The following is a 15072-nucleotide window of genomic DNA, read 5'->3' as shown; positions in this document are numbered from 1 at the left end:
CAAACCTCTGCCTGAAGCTGCCTCTTGCTGGACAGTAATTTCTGCTAGTAAATGATCCCATCTTCTGGGTGGAGATTCTGGATAATAATTCTCACACAGCAACCCTTCCTTGGAGTAAAAGTGTCCTTCCTTCATCTTGATCTAGTTTCATTCATCTTGAGTCCTGAGTGGATTCAATTGACATTGAGTTGAGGTTGAGTCATAGCAACTCTATAAAGACAAACTAGAATTGCTTGCTAGTATTTCCTAAGGTATTGTTTACCTCAGATTCTCATATTTTCCCCCCATGGTAGTTTGAATCACTAACTTTTCAGTTAGCAGCTTACTGCTTACCCACTGTGCCAACAGAGATCCTCTGTGGAATCTATACTTGCTTTTATTTGGGGCATTATATAGAACCTATTTATCTCCTAAAGGAATGACAAAGCAGAGGTGTGGCACTGGATAATAACACAACGCAGACTGACAACCAGTGACTGTGTGGAAACATGCTAAGAAGAGCTGCTTTTCAGCCTGTTGGTGAATAGGAGCCACTCTTATCTTGTCATCCCCAAACCGGGGTTGAACAATACTCAGTTCTTCCAATCCTTTCTTCTAAAGGGACTGACAAGGAGGATATTTTTGGTTAAAGAATTGAAAGCAACAACAATAGGAGAGTTGTTGAATGCAGAGTTCAGAGACCTACACTTGTCCCAGCTAGTTCTGCCTCGAACCAGCTTCCTCATCTGAAGCCTTGCTTCCTCATCTGTCAAATGAAAGGGTTATTGTGTTGAACTGTTAAACTCAGTGAATTAGGAACCACAAGAGTCCTATGATTTTATTGGATCTACTCCCCAACCATGACTCATTTAATCTCCGACCTTGCAAATACAAATTCCTCCCTGATGATGGAAGTTACAACTTAATTTTCTTATTAGTAAGCTGTACACACTGAAAGCTTATGTGCAGTGCTGACTGGGAAGTTGAGACAAAGAAAATGGCTCCTAAATTCTTCATGAGATTGAAACAGAAAACAAGACATTATTATATCAATTCCTATTTCCTCTGTATTCATGCTAAACAATATAAATATCAATATTAAATTATGTGAGTATACTTTCAATTTTTCCTTTCATGGCATCTCACAGTGAATCTTTACCTTTCAACTTTTAGTTCAAAGTCATGGGGGAAAAAGAACAACCAAACATAACCAGGAAACATGAACACGGAATTTTAGCACCTTAGGGCTATAAGTGATGCCCTAGATTAACCCCAAACTCCTTGATAGCTATATTGTTATCTATAGAGTCAATGAGTAAACCAACGAGGGGTCCAAGATGTGAAATAGCTCACTCCAAGACTGACTTCTTGAAGTATCTTTGTTCAATTTGCTTCTCCCAGACCAACTCAGATTAGACAATGACACCATCTACATGGGGCAGGGGAGTACATAAAAGAAAAGAAAGACAAAGAACATTGATGAGACAGAGACAGTTCCTCTCCTAGAATATGCAGACTCACTTCCTCAACACAAAACTATTTCATATTTCTATCCACTATTCTCTGCCTCCCTGCAGGAAGGCAGCACTAGACTATCTATGAAGAGTGTTAAGAGAATATGTTGCCCTTTAACAGCTAGCCATTTCCTCCCATATCACTTACTGCTTTAATATGGCATTGGGTAAATAAAACTGAATGCTAAGGACTTGTTTCCTTCATTGAAAAATATAAAATCATGGGAGCTCTGGTGGCCTAGTGGCAAGGAACTGCAACTACAATCCCAGAGGCACACAGTTCGAACCCACCAGATGCTCTGCCGGGGAAGGAGGGACAATCTCCTCCTGTACCAGTCAGATCTGATTTGACGGTACACGCACACACACAAAAATAATATATTAAAAAATATATAAAATCATGACAAACTTTCCCCCTTCTTTATTGTTATTGTTAGTATGTGACATTGAATTAGAATCCACTCATAGCTGACCCTCCAGCAGGTTTTCAGCAGCAGTTTGTGTGGAAGAAGTAGCTGGTGAATTCAAACTGCATTCCTTTTGGTTGGCAGTGCAGCTCTCTACCACTAGGTTATCAAAGCTGCCTTTTCCCTCTTTGTTTCCCTATGAATCCAGGCAAGTTACCATAAAGCATCTCAGATATAGATATACATATAAATATACACACACACAAAGAGTTGCATATGTAAACTGTTGATCTAAACTTCAGTAGTTAGCACTAAATGTCTGAGTTATTGGTATCACATGGTAAGAACAAATTATTCCTTTCCAATCCATTTTGTCTCCCCATTCAGTAGATGAATTATGCTTTATTGCTACTGTTCTTCTTACCACCGAACAAAATTGATGATTTGACAACATTGAGTAATATCCTGAAATCCATGCACTCCAGACCAGATTGTCTAGGATAACTCAGACTATTAGAACTGGAAGGGGCTTTCAAGAATATCTAATCAAACCCCCTTTCTTTACAACTAAAAAAAAAGAGAGTTGCAAGGAAAAAGTCTTGTTACTTATTAGGTCCCTCACTATAAGCAGGCTCAGATCTAGAAGCTGCGTCCCAAGTCTTCCTGTCTAGACCCTTTCTACAGTCCCTACTGCTTTCCAGTGTAGGCTTTCCAAACACTCAGGACACTTCGCTGATAACAATTACTTGGAAGTCAGCCCTTCCCATTCCAGAGCTGCCTCTGCTATCCCAGGTCATGAATTATAGATTCAAGAGATTACCCAAGCCTGAATATGTATATGAGTTCCCTTTCTTGCACTGATGATTTTTAGTAAGGCTTTGTTTGGATCTCCCCCCCCTTTTAAAAGATACTATAAATCAGGAAGATGTGTGGAAATGTTTATTGTTATTAGTTGCTCCCATAGTAAATTATTGCTCTAATTTCTCCAAAATCTATTGTTGCTATGCAGTGAGCAGCCAAGAGGGAACACTCTGATTTTAAATTATGTGAGCAATTCAGTCATCTGGTTCACGTCTAAGATTAACATATCCCTACTTGGTATGCATAATTGGGGATAGCAGCCTACCAACTCTGTTTTGATGATTCTGTGATAGGAAAATCTCTTAGTTGCATTAAGCCCCTATCTCTTGACTGCAGAGATGCCCATCTATGCAAGCCCCACCTGGTAAAGATAGGCACACACTGAAGATACTGTGTGTCTGATCCCAGAGTATCACAATAAGGCAAATATAAAAAAGTGAGTCATGTACATTTTTTCATTTATACATAAGTAACTATGCATACATAAATTATATTTGCACTATACTATAGTCCATTACATGTGAAAAATTATTAAGAAAAAGTTTGAAATACTGTGAGAATTACCAAAATGTGATTTAGAGACATGAGTGAGCACATTCAATGGTGGATAAATGGTGCCAACAGACTTGCTCAATACAAGATCGTCACAAATCCTCAATTTAAAAAAAATGTAGTATATGCAAAGGACCAAAAAAAAAGCGAAGCACAATAAAACAAAGCATGCTTCTATCAGTGATTGCATTAGGATGCCGGCAAAAAGAGTTCAACTTGCCTTTATTACCATCGGCTTTAAAACCCTGGTTTTCCCACTCACTAGACGAGTGGCTGGGCTGTGCACCTGGTTTCTGAACTCTTTCATCATCTGTAAAATGTTGAGCAAATTTGAACGTGCTTTATATATGCTGTATTACTGGGCCTAACTGATGTCAAAGGATCATTTAAACCCATTAAGGATAAGAATATAACTTTAATATTAAAAATGTTCAAAACATTTTATGTAAAGTCCCAACGGCCTTAACGGGGTAGAAAAGTATGTTCTACCATTTTACCACTTGTTTGACCTTGGCCAGGTTTCATCATCTTCAGTTTTAATTTTCATGGAAGATTCCAAACATCAAAAAATAAGGCGACTAACTGAAATAATGGACTAAGCACCTGTTAAGGCACTCTCCAATGTTTTCTTAATATTGTTTCTTCTCTTTCCTCAACACTTTTTTTCCTTCCAGAAGTATTTTAAAGCACATTACAGCACGTCTTGCTGTTATTTTAAGATTTCTGTGCCTCAATTTTCTTATCTAGGAAAATAGAGATTATATCGAGCTCCTGGAGTGGAATGGAGATATAATAAAGTGTGAGAGCTGAGTAGTCAATAAATGTTAGCTATAATAATACCTACTTTGCACCAGCCATTGCAGGGATGTAAAAACCACTTTGCAGCACTTAGCGCCTCGTGAGATTCTTAAACGCACAGCCTCAAGTCGAGTTCTGCGTTGCTAGGTTTGCGGACGCCCCCTTCAGGCCACCCTTCTTCAGACTCGCGCAGGCGGGATGAAGATTGTCCCTCGTGGCCTCCCGTCGCAGCAGGAAGTGGGATTGGACCGAGTTCCGGGCTCAAGGCGGCCTCTTGAAGAGAGCAAAGGAGCCCACCTGGTCGCAGAGAGATAGGACTGCGATGTTCCGGATCGAGGGCCTCGCGCCGAAGCTAGACCCGGAGGAAATGAAACGGAAGATGCGCGAAGATGTGATCTCTTCCATACGCAACTTTCTCATCTATGTGGCTCTGCTGCGAGTCAGTGAGTATTCTCTAGGCGGGACCAAGATAGCAGCAAGGAGCTCGCCGACGCAGCCCACCCGAGCCTGGCCCTGCAGGCCGTTGAGGGCCATTTAAAAGCTGATCTGAGCTGTCTGGAGGGAGAAGAAGGAGAAGCAATGGGCCTCGTGGGGAGGTGTTGCGACGGAGGTGCTCAAGGTGCATGCGTCAAGGGCGAATGGGACAGGCATACCACGCGGTGGCTGGGCCTGCGTTACCTAGGTATTAGAGCGTTAGAATTGGAAGAGGCTCAAAGATTTTATCCTAAAACATCTTTTGCAGACAAAGAAACTTGAGTCCCATAGTACCGAAATGGTTAACTCAATGTCAGCAATAGGATGATCTTGACCTAGAAACTAGAGTTCTTAGCTACATACCAGGTTTCTTTCCATCAGTGCTGACTCTTAAGATCCAAGACGAAATAATTGCTTTTTTATGTATTTATTTATTTATTTTTGCGAGAAAGAGAAGAGAATGAATTTACAGGATAATACCTGAGGTTAGAGGTTTAATTTTTGTCTTACAGACGATAGGAAGGTACTTTTTCAAGTAGCCCTTTGGAAGAGGCCGGCCCCCCAAGTTCTTAAATCCCTTTTGCAAGGCAGAATTCAGCTTTCAAAGGGATATATATATATTATATAGGGAGCATTGGTGGCCTAGTGGCATGAAGCTGCACTACAATCGCTAGAGCACGCAATTCTAATCCACCAGCTGCTCTGCAGAAGAAGGCAGGTGGGCAGTCTCCTCCCATGCTATTAAATGCCTCTGAAAACCGGCCAGAGGGTCAGCAATGGGTCGGTTCCAACTCACTGGTTCATAACAGTCCGGGTTACAAGCACACTGAATAGTTAGATCAGGCAGCACTTTGTCTAGACCATTTTCTCCATATATTCTCAAAAATAATTTGCCCCAAGGTTTTTCAGTCTTAACACTTTAGCATTCATTTTATTACTCTGGTGCTGTATATTGTTGACAGATCTGGGAAGCTAAGAATGGTTCAAATGAAGACATACCAAGGTCATCCTTTATAGGGCATGTACTGGAAATAGGCTAGCACTCATTTAGGGCAAATAAAGGGGTGAGGGATCACTGCCTCCCAGCAGCTTCTGTTTTAGGCTAAATCCATACCAAGTCAAGCAGTTCATGCCAATCACCCGTGGGTTTCCAAAGTTTGTTGTTGTTGTTGTTTAAACCAGCAAACTATCTTTCTCCTGTGCAGAAAGATTCAGACCACCAGCTATTTAATAGCTCACCCCATATTGCACTCCACCACGAGGGCTCCTTAAAGGCTCTTTTAGTCAACACCTCTATTAGTTTATGGTGTTACTCTGTTTTCTAAGGAGGAGGAAATCATAAGGAAGGGCATTTTCTTTTTCATATCATTCAGCAGTGCATCCATCACAGCTATCTAAATCTAGACATGTTACCACCCTGAAAAGAAACATTTGGCAATCACTCATCTTTTTCCTCCAGACCCCTAGTTTCGATTCCTGTGGATTTGCCTATTCTGGACATCTGATATAAATGGAATTATATCTTATGTGACCTTTTATATGTAGCTTCTTTCAGCATATCTTCAAGGTTTACACTGTATCATGTGTCACTATAGCCCACCCTGGATTACAAGATTCATTCCTTAATTTCTTCAAGTTGAATTTGAAGATGAGTCAGAATAAATGTGGAAAAATCTTTAGTCTTTAATGCAAGGAAAAGCTTAAAGATATTTCAGAGATTTGAAAGCTGCACGTGCAGCAAGTGAAATTGGTTATGAAGAATCAGTTTCAAACTAATGGCAAATATACGTAACATTAAGGTACAAGTGCAAATTGTCTAATGTTTCTAAACCCATGGGCTACCTGTGTTTCCTTTTTTATGTTGTTATGCGCTGAGTCAGAATCATAGCTGGCCCTCCATCTGGTTTTCAAAGGCTATAAATCGCAAGGGAGGAGATTGCCCATCCTTCTCCTGCAGAAAAAGTTAAGTGTTGTTTTGTTCCATCGAGTTAAAGCCAACTCATAACAGACTTGACCCTCCAACAGGTTGGACTGCCTATTTTTCTCCCTTGGAGCAGCTGGTGGATTCAAACCAAGTGCCTTTGAGTCAGCAATAAAGTTTCTTACCAGTATTCTTTTAAGAATAAGTAGAAAAGATTGGACATGGTCCTGACTTTGTCACCTGCTACAAATCTCAGTTATGTCTGGTACAAAATTCTAAGTTAGTGAAATATTTAGAGAAATCATTCAGATCAGTAGGAGTACCAAAATATGAGTCCACCTCCTCTGGTTCTCTAGTTTTATGTTGTTTGGTTCAATCTTGGGTAATTTCATGAAACCAGAACAAACAGATTTTTTTATGTGAAGCAGAGTAAGCACTGGAATGGTAAAATTATTTGTTGATGTCCTGGAATGGGAAGAAGGAGCATAGGAAGCTGCTGCAGAAGGTTAGATTATTGTCAGAGTGTGGTATTCAAAGTGTCACTGTCTTTGAGCCAGATACTACTGTTTCAAACTTTCCCATCAAGAGATCTGATTGCTATGGAGCATGCATACCACCTGCATTTTTAAGTGAATTTTTTAGTAAGGCATCGTCCTATTATTTTAATTGGTTTTAGTACATCACTTGGAGTCAATTTTAAGAAAATTGTTGAACTGTAAGGTTTCCCCCTACTGTAATTCTCTACAGTAACTTATGATTAATAAAACTGAAAACTAATTTGGGGTTGGGTTTTGTTTTTTTTCTTCTTCTTTTAGCTCCTTTTATCTTAAAGAAATTGGATAGCATATAAAGATTTGGCATCACATGAGAAGGCATAATATGAAGACCCTGGTTCAAGTTTCCACTCCTATTTGCAAATGAATAGACTCAAAGACTTAAGAAACTCTCTGATTGAATGGACCTTAAAATTCTACTTGTTAAGAACAATTTGCTGTGGACATCTTAGCTAAAATATAAAACTGTGAAGAATGAAAATCTTTCTTGTAATCATGTGGCACACCTTTATGCCTGTGATATTCAATCTCCAAGAATGGTGGTATAATTGTAAATAATGTCAAACTTCATTTTCTAGCAAATATTAATTATAGCAAAGTGTGTCTGAAATACTACTGTCTTGGCAGTCATTTCTTTTTACTCTTTCATTTTGGTCCAGAGTGTCTCTGGGAAGAACCTTTTACAGTTATGGTGTGTGGTTGTTAGCACATAGCCACAGCGATATTTGAGCATAAGACTATTATTCTATATTTTTAATAAATGTGTCAGTTAAGAAAAACTGGGTTTTATTTTCCTTATCCCACTTCTTGCTACAAGCCTACACTCTTTTTTTTTTTTTTAAATTTATTATTTTTTGTGTGTACCATCAAATCAGATGTGACTGGTATGGGAGGAGATTGCCCCTCCTTCTCCAACAGAGTCTGGTGGATTCAAACTGCGTACCTCTGGTATTGCAGTACAGCTTCTTGCCACTAGGCCACCAGAGCTCCCTTGACAAACCTACACTCTTAATATTACTTAATATTTTAATATTTTTATCATTACAGGCTACATTATACTGTTAACTGTGTTCCTTTTGTTTTGGACCTGAATAATTGCTAGTTCTCCAAAAGAATCTGTAAGAGACAATGTTAACTACTTGATACTGAGTATGGATATATGTAATCCCAACAAAGGAAACTGTTAAATTTTTTTAAAATTGATAGTTCTCAAAATTTGAGAAGAGTTGTCAGTCCTTAAATTTTTCCCTCAAGGCAACTACATTCACTCATTTAGCAAATAGTATTTACCTCCATGCCTCTAAATTAGTGATAGCTGCCGTAGAGTCAACCCCTGACTCTAGCAGTTCCGTGCCCAATGGAATGAAATGCCTGATCCTACCATGATCAGATGCAGATCTGACCAATGTGGTCCATAGTTGATAGGTTCTTGAAAATAATTGCCAATTCTTTCTTCCTCATCTGTCCTAGTCTAGAAGTTCTGCTGAAAACTGTTCAGCATAATAACAATATGAACTTCCGCCGACATGGTGCTTATGTTGGGGGTGTATTGTCTGGGAATCAAGCCTGGAAATCTGCCATGAGAGGCGAAAATTCTAACACTGAACCACAACTGCTCCCCTCTAAATATTATATATTATTACATTGTGTTTGTTCTGTTTTGGACATTTTCTAGTGACTATTTTTCTCTGTTAGGATTTAGTTTAATTATATTGGATTATATTGATCATGGCTAGAAGTTCAAAAGTGACTAGAATATTGGCTACAATTTGGGTACTAGATTTGAAGGAAGAGTCCATTAAGGCAGACAAGCAGACCACTATTCATTCCGATGTATAAGGAAAAGATTTGATGGTTTCTAGTTTGATCAGCTGGATGGATGCCATTTGTGGGGGGACATGTTTCAAGGAAAAAAATGGGTCCAGTATTGTACCTGCTGAGTTGGAAGTTAGTATGAGTTGAAGCTGTTGAGTAGGTATTTGGATATCTAAATATGGATCAACATTTGAACTTGAAATAAGTAAACGTCAGGAGTTATTGTTGCAGACCCAGGGTAAAGTACTTTTATAATTATTAATAATGAGACAGACAGCCAAGAATGATGGAACAGAGAGTTTAAAGACAGAAGGCCAGCAGTTTCATCCACTGAAGGGCCTCATTCCAGCTTCCCTGTATCGAAAATTATCAGGAAGTAAATCACAAAGATAATTCAATGCAAATGAAGCCAAACTCTACTGAAAACCTCCCCCTTGACTTAGGAGGCAAGGGTCAGCAGATACAGTGCAAGAATCGGTAAACCCTTAAGGATTGCCTTAGTGCCTCAGGGTAAATTCATCCTGAAATAGCATTGTTACAAATATTTAGTATTGGCTTCCCATAGTTATCTCTAGAGATAATAAATCCATGGTTATGGCTGAGAAAGTACATAGAAAATTACCCATGATGAGGAACTATTTCAAGAATGACCCAGTAGTCAATCAACAATAAAGTTCTCCAAAGTAACAACAGGTATGGAATTTACCCTATAACTGAAGAAAACATGGTAAGGGGAAAAGTGCTACAAATACATATTTCCTATTGCTGCTAAAATAAAAGTACTACAAACTTGGTAGTTTAAAACAAATTAATTATCGTTGATTCCTGATGTCAGAGACCAAAATGAATTTATGAGACTAAAATCTTTATTCTCAAAATGTAAAGAAAATCATCCTGCTGTTAGGTGCCATCAAGTTAATGACATGAATGTAGTAGCATCTGTATGAATGAGAGGTCTGCCTTGCCCTGTACTGCACCATCCTCAGCATCTGTGTCATGCTCAAATCCATTGTGGTTGTGGTAGTGAAGGGTGTTAATCCATCTTGAAGGTCTTCTCTTCCACTGAACCTCTTTCCCAGCATGATGTCTCTAAGGACTGGTTTCTCCTAAAAATATGCCCAAAATAAATAAGATGATGTTTCACCATCTTTGCCTCTAGGGAGCACTCTGGTTGCATTTCCTTTAGTTTGTTATCTTGACAGTCAGTGAAGAATTCAATACTCTTCACCAACGCCATAATTTAAAGGCATCGATTCTTCTGCTATCCTGTTCATGGTCCAACTTTCAGACGCATAGGAAGCAACTGAAAGTACCGTGGCTTGGAACAGGTGCACTTCAATCTTTAAATACTGCTACAGTGGTTATTGATTGTAGATCTAAGTAAAATTGAATAATTGACAGCTTCAATCTTTTCCCATCCATAATGATGTTTCCTATTGGTCCAGTGAGGAGGATTTTTATTTTCTTAATGTTGAGATGTAATCCATATTGAAGGCTGCAGTCTGATGTGCAGTAAACACTTCAAGACTTCTTCACTTTCTGCAAGCAAGGCTGTCATCTGTATAATGCACATGCTTGATGAGGCTTCCCCTTGATGCCACATCCTTCATGTAGTTCAGCTTCTTGAATTATTTGTTGGGCATTCATATTGAACAGGTATGAGGAAAGGAGCCATGGCTCCCTTGTTCTGTTTGGACAACTTGGTCTATACATAGGTTTCAGATGAGCACAATTAAGCTTTCTGGGAGTCCCATTCTTCTAAATAATAGCCCAATTTTATATGATCCACATAGACAAATACCTTTGCATAATCAATAAAAAAACCAAACAGATGTCTCTGTAGTATTCAGTGCTTTCAACCAAGATCCATCTGACGGCAATAATAGCGCTCTGAATGCCTCTTCAGAATACAGCTTGAATTTCTAGCAGTTCCCTGTTGATGTACTGTTTCAACCTTAAATAATATGCAAGATTTTCCCTGTTTGTGATATTACTGATAATGTCTGAAAATTTCTACAGTCTTGGATAACCTTTGTAGGAATAAGAATAAATAAGGATCTCTTCCAGTCAGTTGGCCAGGCAGCCGTCATCCATACTAGAGGGCAGAGACCAGTGAGCACACCTAGCGTTGTATCTGTGTTCTTAAAGATCTCAACTGTTATTCATCATTATCTAGGGCCTTGTTTTTTGCCAATTGTAATTCTTTTGGTATAGTAACTATCCTTTCCATCATCTTTTGATGCCTCCTGCATTATGCAGGATTTTGCCCATAAAATACTTCACCTTGAGGCTTGAATCAATTCTTCAGCTTGAGAAATGCCGAGCATGCCTTTCCTTTTGGTTTTCTAACTTCATATCCTTACACATTTCATTATATATAATTCTTTGCTTTGTCAGAAGCTAACAACTTGGAACAATGATTTTTGTTGATCTTAAAAGAAAACTGAGTTTAATATGAAGAAATTCAAGGAGACAATTTCAGGGCATTGATCAGAAGCTGTAAATGTCTTCATACTATTTACGTGTATACTGTAAATAATGAAATGAAGAGAGAAGAGTTTTTCTCATTGAAGACATGATCCAAGGAAGAAGTGAATAGACATTGTAACTAGTCATCAAGACGTTATAGGTAAAAGACTCCTTACACTGGAGCTCACCAAGTTTCAAAAAAAGCCTTTAGCTAAGTCACAAAAACATTTAGAGTAATATTTATGAATATGAGCATTGCTCCCCACCACTATAAACAATCACCTTTGAAGCACGCACGGGGGTCTCTTACTCGGGATTCTCTAGTGTAAGCAGCTCTACAGATGCACATAGGTGACCCACATACTCATTAACTTTCTCAAAATATTTCTTGAAAGGAGTTGGGTTTGGCTTGATTGTAGGAGAGTCAGGTGTCCATTTGGCTGGGCAGACTTCGCCATGGGCCCCCACAAACTGGAATGCCTTCAAGTATAGGGTCTCTTCCATGCCGTGGCCCACCAGGAGGTCTTTGACACCAATTTCCTGAAGACACCATTGGAGTCAATGATGAAGAGACCTCTTAGTGCAATACCAGGGCCCTCCAACAACACACCGTAGTCTCAGGAGATCTGCTTCATTAAACCTCACAGGAGTGGATGTTCATGTGGCCCAACCTACCGTTCTTCCTAGATGTATTTATCCAGGCCAGATGACTGAAGTGGGAATCTACAGACATGAGGAGGCCACAGCCTCATAGTTCACATCGTAAAATTTGTTGTTTTTGTCGCTAAATGCAACAATTTCTGTAGGACACAGAAAGGTGAAGTCCACGGGGTAGAAGAAAAGCACCAAGTACTTCCCCTTAAAGTCATCAAGGCTCGGGTCTTTGAACTCTCCACTGACCATGGCTGTGCCCTTGACATAGTTGGCATGCTGGGTGATGGCAGGAGCCGGGAGGGAGGAACTGGTGCTGAAGTTACATTTTGCTTGAGGGGAACCAGATCACCAGCTGGTCAAGCTCTTTTTTCCAGAAGCAGCTGGCCTAAGGGCTGCAGAGGTGGACATGCCCCGAGGGATGGTGCTCACACGTCTGGCAACCGAGGCCTAGAGCAACCTTCCCCTTGCCACCACCATCTTCAGTGCCAAAATGGAAAGACTCTTGATAAATAAGAATTTGTCCTAAAGTGGGAACAGACAAGTGAGGAGGGGTGGGGTTGAGGGTAGGAGGGTTAATAATAAGGTCATACAATTTGATGGGTGGAGGGTGAGGTGGGTAAAGGAAATGGGAAAAATCCAGTGTGAGAGACAGTCTATATGAACTTTGTAAGTAAACCAATATAAAATTAGAATTTTATTTTAAAAAAGAATAGGCATAGATCAGTAGTAATTCTATGTAACACTATGTATATGAATGAATGTATGAAACACAATGTACATGGATGAAACACAATGTATGTAAATTACTGTATGCAAACCAATAAAAAAGGGGCGGGGGGGAGGGAAGGGAGGGAGAATTAGTCCTGAAAGTGGGGACATTTGAATCTGAGTTGAAGTAGGAAAGCCTGTGTGACTGCAGTGTCATGGACACAGAACAACTACAAATCCTGGGTCCCTTCAGAAACTCCTGTTATTTATTCTATTTTCATACTGGCACTGTGACTTCAGCAATGGGTTCCAGCATCTCCAAATGATGAGGACGGCACAGGATGGGGCAAGTTTAAGGTTGGCTGTTCATAGGTTCGCTGTGAGTAAGCATTCGAATATTTGCTGAAAAGTTGGTGGTTTGGACACACTCAGAGGGCCTCAGAAGTTGGATCTGTTGATTTGCTCCTGAAAGGTTACACACACTGGAAACCCCTATGGAGCAGTTTTACCCTTCAGTCAGATAAAATCCACTTTAGCAAGAGGTTGGGAATTTGTTTGCTTGCAGTGTTAAGAAAGAGATCTCATGCTGACATCTATAGACTAATATATGTACTTCATGTCCACTTCAGCAAGACCAACTTAGAGTAACCTATTTTTGGAAGGAAAAATAATAAGTTGGAAATTAAACATAAAGTTTCATTCCTATATTATGGATGTTACATAGAAGACCCTGAACAGTTATTTACATAATATCTGCCATGCAGCCAGTACAACAGACATCATGTGTGCTCGTATTTTTTTGTACATATTCACGAAAACTTGCATGTATAAAAAGAACAACTTGTTTCTTTGCAAAGAAAACCCAGTTGGCTTAAGTCCTACAAGTGTCCTACTCAGGCTAAAAGTCTGCTTTAATCACCTCTACCAATCTATCTGTGTCACAGTTGTATTAGAAATAGTGATTAATACAGTAGTCCAGAATTAAGGTTGCATAGAGAAGTGTACTCGGTAGGGGGGGAGGATGGGGGAATTGTATACCAATGAAGGAATTTTTTTTTCTTTTCAAAGAGAGGAGCGAACTAGTGGGGAGGGGTGGGCAGGGAGAAAAGTGCAGCAATGAATAAATGGAAATCCAAAATCTCTGTAAATGTTTATTAAAATTAATAAAATAAAAAAAGAAATAGTGATTAATAGCAGTATTTTCACTTCTCATTTACATAGAGAATAATGTTTTATAAATATAGAGAAAAAATGTAATTTAAAAATACAAACTATACAAAGATCCTGCTGTACTTGAAATATTAATAGTTAATAGTTATAACCTACCTGATTGAACATTAACCATTCTTTTTGGTACAGTGATTCTGTATTCTTTCCATCATCTTTTGATGGTTCCTTTGTCAGTCAGCATTTTGCACAAAGAATTCTTCACTATTGCAACACCAGGCTTGAATATTTTCTTCCTTCTTTCGGTTGAAGAAATGCCAACCATATTCTTCCACTTTGATTTCCTAACGCCAAGTCTTTGCACATATCATTATAATTTGTTGCTTTGGTGGTTTTTTTTAAACTGCCCTTTGAAATCTGTTCAACTTTTCATTTCTTCCTTTTATTTTAGTCCCTTGTGTCCTAGAACAATTTTCAGAATCTTTCCTGATACCAATTTTGGTCTTTCTTTTTTTGCTTTTTATCTATTTCAGAACTTTCTTATTTGAGTGAAAATTTATAAATTACATTGCATTTTTCTATCATCCACATTTTGTTTTATCGTATGCATTAAATTTGTTAATGCAATTAATTATAATAGCTGGCCAATGCCTTATTTTATATTTCCTTTCACCCAATTTATCCATTAATTTTTACTGTTCTTTCCCTTCCTTACCATCCCTCTTAACTAACCAAGAATGATTCTGTGTATAAACCTTTCTCCAGCTTTTAAAAATAATGATCTTCTACCATAGTCATTCTTTTGTGACTGACATAGTCACAGTATCATTTGCTCTATAATCATTCATGTTGTGCAATGTTTCATGAGTTCATTGTTTCTTGTTGTTGCATAATAATTGTGTGCATGTACTAGACTTTCTTTAGTCATTTGAAGGATCCTTGTTCCAATTCTTTGCTGTTGTATACTGTATTGTAATAATGCTGCAATAAACATGGGTATGTGTGTAGCAGTTTGTAGTGGTATTAGGTGCCATCAAGTTTGACTCATAGTAACTGTATGAGCAGATCTGAACCCCATCCTATCCTGTGCCACCTTCATCATCTCTGACATGCCTAAGCCCATTGCTGCAGTTACTCTATCAATCCATTTCACTGAGGGTCTTCCTCTTATTTGCTAACCTTCCACTTTTTCAAACATG

The 15072-nt window shown here is 38.9% G+C and overlaps 1 protein-coding gene and 1 pseudogene across 1 annotated transcript; one reads left to right on the top strand and one right to left on the bottom strand.

Annotated features, from left to right (window-relative positions):
• The first annotated feature begins 4433 nt into the window (after positions 1-4433).
• Positions 4434-7356, top strand: TOMM5 (translocase of outer mitochondrial membrane 5 homolog (yeast)). Its single transcript, XM_006903800.1, is given in 3 exon segments — positions 4434-4569; positions 4572-4664; positions 7322-7356. Coding segments are annotated over 3 exon segments (264 nt in total).
• A 4294-nt stretch (positions 7357-11650) lies between these two features.
• On the bottom strand, positions 11651-12475 carry LOC102860079 (annotated as a pseudogene).
• Between the last annotated feature and the right edge of the window lie 2597 nt (positions 12476-15072).

This window comes from Elephantulus edwardii, unplaced genomic scaffold (assembly GCF_000299155.1).
Source record: "Elephantulus edwardii isolate Elephantulus edwardi_28Jun2011 unplaced genomic scaffold, EleEdw1.0 scaffold00052, whole genome shotgun sequence".
Taxonomy (NCBI): Eukaryota; Metazoa; Chordata; class Mammalia; order Macroscelidea; family Macroscelididae; genus Elephantulus; species Elephantulus edwardii.
This window is presented reverse-complemented; position numbering and strand designations above follow the sequence as displayed.